A 12,805-nucleotide genomic window follows, 5' to 3' on the forward strand; every position below is an offset into this window, starting at 1 on the left:
AAAAAAAAAAGAGCCTTTTCTTAACTAATAACTTTAAAGAAGTTCAAGGCACTGTTTAATGCAAATTCCACGGGCCTCCTTACTATTCTGCTTTACACCAGTCTTTAAGTAGGAGGATAAAGCATTTCTGAATTTTTGAGTATACATCTTTAAGTTTTACTTTCCCATGTCCAGTTTTATTTTTCTCTTCATGTCTGCTTTAAGACCTTCTGAACATCCTCAACAGATGGTGGTCACGCACCTCTAAGTATACTCAAAATTTAAGTATTTAGTACTTCTCAGTGAATAACTTCTAGGAGGAATTCAGCTGCAGCTTACAGAGATTATTCTACCATATATATAGTTAGTGAAAGCTGAGGTTCATCTTGTAACACTTCTGGAGGGGAAAGCTATTTTGGTAGTCAGATGGTAGTTAGTCAGCTAGCTGTCTGACTTTACTGAGAAATTTTCTGTTAATTTTCTGAAGGTTAATCTAATTTGATTGAATGGTATGATTTAAACACATTCTAAAAGCTTGTTACTGCCTGGTATGTGTTGGACAGGGGAGCTACTATTTGCACTGGATGAGGATGAAAACAAATACAGTGTTGCAGATAACTGACACAGTTGTTAAATCACTTATTTATCTTTCAGCTTTGGCTATTACCTAACCTTTTGATCTAAGGGATGTTCTCTTTACTTGATGACAGATCAAAATTCCTCTAAGGTGCACAGCAAGAATGCATTTTCCTAACAGTGAACCTACTAAACCAAACTGACAAAAACTGTTGTGTTGAATGCATCAATCTAAACCATTACCATTGACTGGGATTAAACTTTGTATGAGGAAATCAAAAGCTTTCAGTGTGGTCTAAATTTCATGTTTAAGGGAACTTAAGGGACTTTCTTAATTTGTCCTGAAACATTTATATTGGTCTTGCACAGTAGTTTAAAAGACTGGCAATTTCATTTTTAAGCTAGTTTCACAAATTTTCTTGGATGTTAGTGCTGAAAATCTAGAAATTACTCTTATTCCTTGCTATAAAGGTAATTTTTTTTTAGGGCAGTGTTTTTTATTAACACTAAAGTGTTGGATGGTTACAGCCAGAGGCTTATGATCAGTGGCTCTTTGTCCAGGTTGAGGCCAGTGATGAGTGGTGTCCTCCAGAAGTCTGTCCTGGGAGCAGTGCTCTTCAACATCATCAACATTAAGGACAGAGACAGGGATTGAGTGCACCTTCAGCACATTTGCAGATGACAACAAGCCAAGTGGTGCAATTGATAGGACAGAAGGAAGGGATGCCATCCAAAGGGACACTGAAAAGTGGATCCATGAATCTAGTGAGGTTCAACAAGGCCAAGTGCAAAGTGTTGCAGTTGGGTCAGGACAATCCCAGATATATACAGAGTGGAAGAAGAACTCCTTGAGATCAGCCCTGTGGAAAAGGATCTGCACATGCTGGTGGATGGAAGGCTGGACATTAGCCAGCAGTGTGTGCTTGCAGCCTGGATGGCTAATTTTACTCTGGGCTGCATCAAAAGATAGACAGCTAGCAGAGTGAGAGGTAATTGTCACCCTCAGCTCTGCTTTTGTGAAGTCCTATCTGCAGTACCATGTCCAGGCCTGGAGCCCCCTGCACAAAAAAGATGTGAAGCTGTTGGTGTGGGTCCAGAGAAGGGTGACAAAAATGCTCAAAGGGCTGGAGCACCTCTCCTACAAAGACAGGCTGAGGGAGCTGGGCTTGTTCACCCTGGAGAAGAGAATGCTTTCTAGTACTTGAGGGGCACTCACAAGGGAGACTGACTTTATATGAAGTCTGTTATTGATAGGACAAGGGGAATAGTTTTAAACTAAAAGAGGGCAAGTTTGGTTTAGTTATCAGGGGGAAATTCTGTACTCAGAGTGGTAAAGCACTGGAATGTGCTGCCCAGAAAAGCCGTGGATGTGTTCCTAGATGTGTTTAAGACCAGTTTGGGTGCAGCCTTGGACAGTCTGGTTCAGTGGGTGACAACCCTACCCACAGCAGGAATTGGGACTGGGTAGGTTTTAATGTTCCTTCCATCCCAAGCTGTTCTATGAAAATGCTACTTGCTATTAAATTGCTTTGAGTTATTACAGTGTATTGTTACATGGATAGAAAGACATGTTGCATGGCTGTAGAAAAGCTAGGTGTAAAATGTGCATCTTGTTTGACCCGCAGTTTGTTTACAGTATTGTGGAGTGTTCGTAATTAATCTGCTTAGAGGGTGTATCCATAGTTAGTTATGTCCTTATGGACTACCTTATTTACTGGGAATGGTAGTTTGGACTAATTTATTTACTGGAAATGGTAGTTTATTCATGGGTAATTGTCAATTGATCCTCAAAAAAGTTTCTTATTGATCTTCTTTCTCTCTTCCTCTTTCCTTGCCATCATTCATTATACTGTAGTACTTCTTTTTAAGATACCTATGCCAATTGTAGAGCTGGATAGGAATAAAATGCCTTTTTTGTATGTTACAGCTACAAGTTCATTGATGAAGGACAATTTTGCAGGTAGAAATAAGAGCGTATGTGGACTTCAGCATTTCATAGCTTCTGTAAACCTAACATTGTGAGAAACACGCCTTAAAAATCAAATCTGCCTTTTGTATACCAGTTCAGCTTTATTTCCCTTTTGGGTTTGGAATGTGCTCTATACTACTGTGCATTTGTCAAGCACAGTAAAGTTCTAGTTAAAACTCACTATATATCAATTGACTAGCTAAGGTAACCTTGTAAGTAATTAAAGAGACATAGCAAAGCCATGTAGCTGTAACATTAGTATATAGCAAATAACCTTTTTAAATATGAATGCATAAAAATATTCTTTTTTCTTCAGAATCAGCTTAGCCAGTGTAGTAATGCCCTGGAGAGTTCTGAAGAGCTGCTGGAACTTGCTGCACAGTCGCTGGACATAAAGGACCCTGTGAAATTCTCAGAGGTAGAAAATGTTAAATGGATGTGTGTTAGGCAGGTGCTGGTGTTTGGATTAATTTCTGGTAGCTTCTGTGTTATGGTAATGGACTCAGCAGAGTACTAACTGTGGTGTTTAGCCTGGAGTGTTGAATTTAACTTGCTTTTGTCAAGATGGCCTATTAAGATGTGGTGTTCAAAGAAGTTTAGCTTGTGGTCAAGCTCAAATGTGATCATCTGAGAGTGCTCACAGAACTATATGAATAAAGTCCAGTAACTTTTCCCAGTTTAATTAGTAGTAGGGGCTTGCAATACAACTGCACATCTTCACATCTTGGAGCTTTAGTAGCTACATCAAAAGTACAGGGTAAACCTGAACATCTGTAGTAGAGCTTTTAACATGGACCATGGTGGACTCAACTTTGGGACATTTGTTGCTCTATTGCAGATGTGTGATGTTGATGATTGGGCAAAAAGAAGTCGCAGAGCCTCCGCTTAGTTCCTGTATAAGTACAGTTAACTTGTTACAGTTGTCTTTATGTTGCTCTAGTATCAGAATTGCTTAATGATACTTAGGTCTCAAACTTTTTTAATACTTTACACACACACACACACACACACACACACACACACACACACAGATGTGGGGCCTTTCCAAATTGGTCCATCGTGACTGCTACTACATGCAATCTCTACTAAAATAGATGTTGTCTTATCTAGTGTGAGGAGGAAGGAAGAGGAATGTCTTTTTGTAGATAGCTAACAGTGTTCAGCAAATCTGTATTGGTGCTAGGTAAGTCAACCCAGAAAGCGATGGTGAAATAAATCCGTGTAAAACTCAACTGAAACCTTGTAGTAGTCAGCCTTTAAAACCATGGCAAATGCCTTGCTATTTGCCCAGCACTATTGCATGACACTTGCAAAGTGTCCCAGTATTTTAAATGCAGTTGTATTTGTTTTGCAGAACCTCATGAAGGCTATGGAACTCATATTTATAATCTGAACCCTTTGGCTTTTCTGAAAGATCTCTTGAAACTGAATTCAGGACAACTATTCCTATATTCCCCGAAACCTGCTAATTTATTTGTGTACTATAAAGGCTAGAGCCAGATCTGGACCTTGCACTGTGATTCTAATACAAATAATGCAAGCTTTATCTTGCACACATACAAATGATAGCTATATATGTAAAATATGCCTAGCTGGAAGAAGGATATATGGATATGTTTACAAACGAGTTAAACTGTTCCAGGTATACACTGACTCAATACAATGGGTTCTCTAATATAACTTGCTTTAATAATTCTCATAATAGTAGCAGGGTCAGCCCCACCAAATCCATGACCTAATTACTTTGTCTTTTTGTCTTTTAATGGGAACAAAAATGCAAATTACTCCAAAGGATTGGGCAGGAAAGCTGTCTTACATTGCCTTTTATACCTCTTGGCAACATGTGTGCTGTCTTGCTTTGAGTGTCGGTTTTGATTCATTTGCCTTGAAAAGTAACAATTCTTAAACTAAATGTCTTTTCTAGCACTTCAATTTGTGTTGTCTTTTCTGACTTGTAGTGATGTACAAAGATTGTTAACTCTTGATCAGCATGTAGAATGTAGCTTTGTATTCTCTCTAGGTTGTTTGTTTACAGATAATATGTAATGGTTTTTTTCCAAATATGCAAAGGCAAGTTATTGGAAGTTTAGGAGAAAATGTCTTTAAATTTGGAGTTTGAGGCTTAAGATACGGGAGTCTAATTCACTGAACTCCCAACATTTAAGAGCTTTTTACAGTAGCTTAAACTTAAAAGTGTCTCAGGTGTTTCAGGCATAGTAATACTGAATTGACTATTAGCTAGTTAAATCTACTGGACTATTAACTGGAATACCTTTTTTAATTGGCGTATGGTTTTTTTTTTTGGATCCTGCAATAAATCCATTCAAGAGAAACTAGCTCAAGACTAGGTTGTATTTTTTAGTGTAGATTTTTTTAATATACTTTTAATGAATTAGATTACCTGGAGGTCAGAGCATGAATACCAAACACATGCAAGAGTGCTGTGGTTGGATAGGATGTGATTTGACACTGCTGTGCAGCCAACATGAAATCGGCTGAGAACCCTTTTTTGTCAGTGGTCTGGAAACTAAATTCAAAGGAGTTAAGACAGGGCTGTCTTGCAGAGAAATGTGTTCACTGAATCCTGAATGCCACATATTCCACCAGATGTAGAGATTACAAGGAGGGGTTTGTAAGTAACAGTGACTTGTCTACAGCTGTCACATAGGAAAATCAGTAATAGTTCCAGTGATAACTTTGGTTGGTTATAAAACAAAGCTATCTCTTAAGCTAAATTATTTATGAACATTTGTTCTTTCTACTTCCCACTTTGGAAACATAAGATTATTTTTATATAGGAGGGATACCTTTTTTTTTTTCTTCCCCCCCACTCATTTATACTTAGAAAAAAACTGTAGGTCCCTCATTTCTTTGGCTTGCCAGCTTATGTATAGTCTTTGGGAACGATGGTAGTAAAGATGAATGCTACTTTAGTAGTAGTGTTAACTCCAAATAAAGATTCAACAGGTCTCACTAAGCCATAGTGACTTCTACAATAATGCTTTTAGTTTGCAGTTCGTCTTGGTGAGGGACTGGGATTTTTGTCTTTCCAAACACTGGTTAAGATTTGTCTTTGAAATATGACGTTGGTTCTGCACCTTCTTCATTGTTATCACTTAAATACTGAGGAAAAACTGTGTTTTGTATTTTGGAATTTTGGCGTATAGTGACTGCCTTTTAGGAAGTGGTGTTGGAGTAGTGCAGTAACTTTCAAAGGAAACATGTTAGTCCTATTTTTTGTGTGAATATACAACATAGATAAGTCAAGTATGGCTGAATACCACTAAACACTTTGCAATTTAAATGGGAATAACAGTCATTAAATTTTACCAACTTATTCACTGGGCTCTTTTGAAATATGATGGAGAGTAACTTAACTGATGCAGAGAAATTTGCAGAGACAAAATTACAGACAGGAAGTTTGGTTATTTGGAGCTGGTTTTCTGTGGTTCTTGAGACTGATTTGTTTCCAGGTAATATACATTGTTGCAATTCTAACTAACACTATTAACATGCTTTATGGAATTTTTTTTATGCAAATGTTGAACTTGTTTTGATTCTCAAACCTGAGCAATAGAACTGAGATTGTTCTGTCTTCTTGCATGGTACTGCCTTTGAGACTTGCATGAAAATGCTAACTACCTTCTCTCTCTTCTCCCTGATGTGCCTCAAGGCTGCCAGACAGATCAAAGATAGGTACAGTACAAAGCCTACACTTTTTGTCTCTTTGAATTAGTTTTATCCTTGAAAATGCATTTATTTTTAAGGAACATAGTCAGCTTGAATCAAATTCATGGATTCTGCTTTCTTAAGTGTTCCTCATGACATCACAACTTATGAAAGATAACTAAAACTTTTTTTCTTCTTCAGTGTTTCTTGCTGGTTTCAGACCTTTCCTCCCGTGATAATAAGAGATGTTTAAACATAGGGAAACATATCTCTACTGCAAAACTTCTGATTGTTTTAGTAGCTGGTGGGTGAGGTTGAATAATATTTCAAGCTGACTCTGCTCCTTTAAATTGTGGTCAAGACTTGATTAATTTATTATCTCTTACAGACTTTTGCTAGCTAACTTCAAGTATTTCTGATGATATCACTGAACTGTTTTAAATTCACTATTTCTACTGGGTTTTCATTGTGCAGTGTCTTGAAACTACTGTTTAGAAATGGAATGTTTCTGTTTCAAAATAAATGCTAAGGTCATCTTCTTAAACTGAAAGTGTTAATTGTACTCTGAGAGTCTGACATCCTGCTTCAGAAAGTCTCCTATGTTGTGTGTAACAATTTGTAAGACCACTCATAGGGTTTTGCCTGTGTACTCCTGCTGACCAAATTGGTTTGCTTTGGTCAGCAGGAGTACACATCTGATATATCTTATGTATTTTCAAGGGAGAATCTGCTTGTCTAAATTGACTTGATTTTTATGTGAAGTGAGTAATTGATCGAGAAATCTTCACTTTTCCAAGGGTAAAGAACTGAAGTAGTTAACAAATCAGATGGATGGTGGCAGTGATAGGTATCTTAGCTCTTTAAAAGTTAATTAATACTTAACCGTTAATACTTTGAAGGTATTCTCTTATACTTTCTGTTTTCTTGAAATGCTCTGTAATCTTGCCTTTGAACCGATTGTGACAGGTTGTCTCTATAATATTGGTACCTCAAGAGAAGTTAGTAATGTTTGAAACTGACTTAATGTTCTGTTAAAGCTAATGAGAGCATTTTACTTTCGTAAGAGGAGATCTAGTCTAACAGTCAGGTCAGGTAGAGGAATCTGGCTGTTACCTGCCCATGCTGAATTTCAGGAAGTTAACTGTGCCTTGGGATATTATCTGTTTTACTGTGCTCATTTCATTGTCATAATTGTCTTGTGTTTCCCCAAACTATAATCTTCTCATGTTTGTATCTTTAATACGCACCTTCATATTTATTCTTCTTTCTTCACTGCCTAACATTTCAATGTTTTTTTTTTTAATCATTCTTTAATGTAACTGTAGTTAGCACATCATCTCTATTATATGCCAGTGAAGAACATAATAGAAGAACATAAAAGAACAAATAGGAAGTGATACACAATAGGTGTTCTAAAGATGTATCAGACCTGTGAGTGTAGATTGGGTGTTAGTGTTTCGAGTTGACTATCTGTTAATGATGTCTATTTTGTTGTTAAACTTTTCTTACAGCAGGGACAGATCCTTGTGCCATCTCAAATCAATGTCATCAGGCCATGCGGCAGAATTTGAATGACTTCTGTATTAAAGAACCAGAAAATAGACTTGCTCTTTTATTTTGGTCTAGTCCAAATAGTACTGAAGTGTCCTAAGAATATTCATTATAAGGTCTAAACTAAGATTCCAGAAGTGGAAATGGAGTAGTGCTTTGATATGTCTTATCAGACTGATCAAATACTTGCATGTTCCAGAGTTCTGCATATCTGCAACTTTGGCATTTCATCCACGCATAAGAATCAAAATCACAAGATTTAGGTTTTTCACTAATATTTACTAACGGCTTTCAAGCAACATTTAGCTTTAGAAAATGCATTCTACTTTAAGTAGTTAGTGAATCTTGTCCTTTTTGGACTTATTAAGTTTAATGTTTTACATTTCAAATTCCTGAATATGTAAAACACAATCTAATTCTGCGCAGTTTTAGATTTTTATGCACTTCCTCATTTTGTGTAAGGTAATACAAGTTCTGTTTCAAATCAGATTCTAAGGCATTAAAGACGGGCTTGAAGTTTTCTCTAGTCATTTTTAGTATCTCTCTGTCTAGTAATGGAATCGCTAGGAACTTGCACTATAGTCTCTTTGAGACATCAAGACTATTTTGGAATCTGTGCTAAACAGTTATGAGACTAGAACATTTTGTAGTAGTTCAGAACATTTTTTGGCTAACAGTTTTAAATGAAAAATACAAGTGATCTGATTGCTATTTCTGAAACTGACTATAGGTCTTAATGCAAAGCATGTTTTGCTAATACTGCTTTCCTGACTGTAGAGTCACAATGGCTTCAGCATTTCGCATCTCTCTGAAACCAGAGGTCAGTGACAGTATGACTCATTTGATGGTGGACTTCTCCCAGGAAAGGCATGCACTCCAGACTGTGAAGTTTTTGCCAGGTAAAACTGTATGCAGTGAGTTTAATTTGTTACTACTTCAATAAATGACTACATTAAAATATATATATATATTAAAAATGACTATATTAAAAAAAGAAAATCCTCATGCATCGATGAGCAATTTTTAATTGGATGTTAAGCAGAGTATCTTGATGGTAAAAGTTTTTCTAGTTTTTTGTTCATTTCTGCATAACGTGGCACTTCTGAGAATGATATTTATGTTTTTTCTGAAGTGGGAATACATCTTCCAGATCACCTTTTTTTTTTTTCCTCTTGAGTTGTATGTTGTTCTGTACTTTATGAAACTACCTGAAGTTTCTGAAGACTATACCTGGTAGCTTGATGCTTAGTGATGCACTGAAGTCCTAATAACCTGTAGTAAATTGTGCATGGAACTTAAGCTATTAAGTTATTTAAATAGTGACATTATATAAAATACATGTAATGGTTATCTACTATGATAGTGGAACTTTTGAATTTTCTGTTGTGTTTTAAACTGGCCTGTACCTCAGCACCACCCAGCCATTCGCTTTGCTTGCCTGCAACAATATGGGATAGAGAATTGAAAAAAATGTAAAAGATCAAGAACTTGTGGTTTGAAGTAAGAATAGTTTAAAACAAATGGGCTAGAAAACAAAGAAAACCCTACAAGAATTAATACAAAAACATATGGTGCACAGTGTATTTCCTTACCACCTACTGGCTGATGCTGTGCCAGTACCCTAGCAAAGACAACTCCCTCTAGCTTTTTTTTATTTGGACTGACACAGAATCATAGAATCATCAAGGTTGGAAAAGGCTTCCAAGATCATCTAGTCCAAACATCTACATATCACCAGTGTTTCCCTACTAACCCATGTCAGTTTGTACCACATCTAAATGTTTCTTGAACACCTTCAGGGATGGTGACACAGCCACCTCCCTGGCAGCTCTTTCCAGCACCTGACCGCTCTTTCTGAGAGGAAATTTTTCCTGATATCCAATCTGAATCTCCCCTGGCACAACTTGAGGCCATTTCCTCTAGTCATGCTAGTTACATGGGAGAAGAGGTCAACCTCCACAGATGGTAATGGAGAAACCTTAAAATGTGATGAACAACAGGAGCTGTTCTGAAGCCTTCATCATATGGTGTGGTATGTTCCTCTGGTCAGTTTAGGTCAGCTCTCCTGGCTGTGTCCTCTCAGTATCTTGTGCACCTCTAGCCTTCTCACTGTCAAAGCAGAATAAGAATCAAATTTTTTGTATATTATATACAAAAGTATAAACACTGCTCAACCGATGTGTTATCAGTGTTATTCTCATCTTAAATCTAAGACACAAGCACCGTTCTAGCTAGTATGAATAGCAGCCAACATGAATGTTATCGCATCTGAGACAGAATGCTATCACGACTGTTTGGTGATAAATTTAGATGACATATTCCAGTGTATGTTTCATATTTTACTCATTTCTTTCCTATTTTCTTTCCACTTTGCCCTTGACTCATACTAAGAATATATCAACAAGAATACTGCTGGCAGGGATGTGTAAATTTCTTCATCTGTATGTCACTATTCCAAATCTGTGAAGGACTTGGCAGCATCAGTTTACATTTTGCACATCTATCTTTTATGCTGCAGATACAGTACATAGTAACAGGCATAATAAATTATCAATATTTTTAATACTTAGCTACACAGTCTAGTCAGAAATTCCCATTTGTGTTCTTAGACTCTGTTACTCGTTGCCTTATGTGCTCTATATAAGGGAACAATCTAGATAATCCGATCACACTGTGCACACTTGACAAGGATGAGTGTGTTAAAATCTGATTCAAACATTCATAATCTTATATCTGGACAAAGATACAATTTAGTATGACCTTTCTTATATGCATGAATTTTTCTTCTAAAATGACAAAAAAAAAAAATTAGATACTGTTTGGACGGTTTGTTTGTAAGCTGGAAAACTTTCTGGATACCGCTTTCTACTTTCTGTAGTGCTAAGCTATCAAGTAACTCTGGCACTGAAACCTGATAGCTCAAATTTATATGCAAAATTGCCCTGGTGGTGTTTCCTGATGTGACCTAATGTGGGAAGGTGAAAACAATCTTGGTACTATGGTAAGAGCAAGACTTAAACTTTTGCTTTTTCTTCTGAGCAGCTTAGCTGCTCTCAAGCATTTTAAACCTATGCTTGGTTGAATGTACTTCCCTTAACCAAAGAGAAAAGAGTGCAGACTAGCAGTGCATCTTAAAAATATTTAAACAAGTAAATGTGGAAAGGTGTGATGTGCATAAAGCAAACTAGACCTGCTTCTAGTGAAGATTCTATATCTAGAAGTTGTTTGTACATAGACAGTAAAATTGCACATCTCTAAATGTGACTTAAGTATAATTAAAGTGATGCTGGTTGTTATTGGAAGGAATCACTGCAAAGAATCTCTTCAAGAAATAATAGATTCAATTGCACAAAGACAACCTAAATATAATTAGAAATTGGTTAATTGGTCATAACTATGTGGGAAAAATGCACAAGTCTTTGAGTAATATGAAAAGTGGTGTGGTATCTTTTTGACAAAATCTGTAGTTCTGCAAGTCCTGTGGATGCATCAGCACTGTGCTTTTCTCAAATGTTCCTGCTTGATATATTGACTTTAGGCCTCTTTGAAGCTTTTGTGAATGCTGAAACAACAAAAAAGCTTTTGCAGATCCCATTTTGAAAAGCTTTGAGCAAGAAGTGCTTCAAACATTTCAAAGTGCTTTAAGTCACTTCTAGCAAGTGACTTAAGTGCTTTTCAATTTCATGAAAACAGACTTTTGTTTATAAACAAAACTAGTGCATCTTCTTTAGTAGATCTTCAGAATTCTCTCCCCTTCTTTTAAGACAAAAGATAAAGAGGGAAGAACTAGATAACTGGGAACTGGCTAGTGGAAACTATTTTACTGTTGTCTGTGGTGATGGAAGCAAACTAAGTGATAATGTTTGAGGGATATAATTGGTATTAATCAAAAGACTCAGAAAAATAAAGCTTTTTAACGTTACTCAAAACATAGGGTCATAACTCGGCTCGGTTCCTCTCTGCTCTTACATATACTTATTGCTTGCAGAAGAGGATTAACCTAACTTACTAACAAAACCCAAATCTGTGTAAAATACGATGCGAATGTTAATTCTGATATCAATGTTTATTCTTTTGTGCACATTAAGTGAAAGTTATGCATAGTCATTTATTGCGCTTTGATAATGGAATTTATTCCCTAGAAGAAATGAGTGTTAGTGGGCTGTAGGTGGTTTCTGAATTCTAAATAAGTACAAGGAGAACATACTATGTTGACTCTGTTTTCTCCTTTGAGCTGATTTGTGTTTTTGTTTTCCCGCAGTTCCTAAAGCTCCAGTGATTGATTTGGCAGCATGTCTAGTCATTGATAACTGTATAACAGTATCATGGAGAATGCCTGAAGAAGACAGTAGAGTTGATCACTTTGTACTGGAATATAGGAAAACCAACTTTGATGGACTTGCTCGTGTAAAAGATGAACAGTCTTGGGAACTGATAGACTATATTAAAGCTACTGAATATACATTATCAGGTAAAGGCTGTTTATGCTTAAAACCTAAGAATATTGATGTAACTTTTGCTTTGAAGCTTTGAAGAGTATCCATTTGTCTGTAGTATCCATTGTATGTGATGAAATGTATTTGTTGCATTTTGGTCTTGGATGCTTTGAACAGTAACAGCTCTTTCTCGTATGTGGAATATGATGTTTTATAAAAACTGGCCTTTTAAATTAAGTTCATAGTGATACAGTAATTTTTTTTTTTTCAAATTGAAATGAAAGACTGCAATATGAAGTAGATCTTAGTCTTGTAAAGTTGTCAATAGTTAATCTCAATTCCGTTTTCTGAACATCTACTTTTTTAGGTCTAAAGTTTGATACAAAATATATCAACGTTAGAGTACGAGCTTGCAACAAAGCTGTGGCAGGGGAATACTCTGATCCTGTGACTCTGGAAACAAAAGGTAAAATATGGAAGACTTGAACCTTGTCTTATATTGTAAGAAGCATAGAATGGTTGGAAGAGACCTTAAAATGCATCCAGTTCCAACTTCCTTGCTATGGTCAGAATTGCCCTCTATCAGATGAGGCTGCCCAGGACCCCATCCAGCCTGGCCTTGAGT

The 12,805-nt window shown here is 36.5% G+C and overlaps 1 protein-coding gene across 1 annotated transcript in view; it reads left to right on the plus strand.

Annotated features, from left to right (window-relative positions):
• The window catches only part of FSD1L (fibronectin type III and SPRY domain containing 1 like), a 30,150-nt gene that overhangs the window by 6,957 nt on the left and 10,388 nt on the right, over positions 1-12,805 (plus strand). Inside the window, exons 4-8 of the mRNA XM_031557431.1 lie at positions 2,841-2,942; positions 6,198-6,220; positions 8,522-8,643; positions 12,006-12,215; positions 12,548-12,646. Coding sequence (XP_031413291.1) covers positions 2,841-2,942; positions 6,198-6,220; positions 8,522-8,643; positions 12,006-12,215; positions 12,548-12,646 — 556 coding nt within the window. The remainder of the gene's footprint in view (positions 1-2,840; positions 2,943-6,197; positions 6,221-8,521; positions 8,644-12,005; positions 12,216-12,547; positions 12,647-12,805) is intronic.

Source organism: Meleagris gallopavo, chromosome Z, assembly GCF_000146605.3.
Source record: "Meleagris gallopavo isolate NT-WF06-2002-E0010 breed Aviagen turkey brand Nicholas breeding stock chromosome Z, Turkey_5.1, whole genome shotgun sequence".
NCBI lineage: Eukaryota > Metazoa > Chordata > Aves > Galliformes > Phasianidae > Meleagris > Meleagris gallopavo.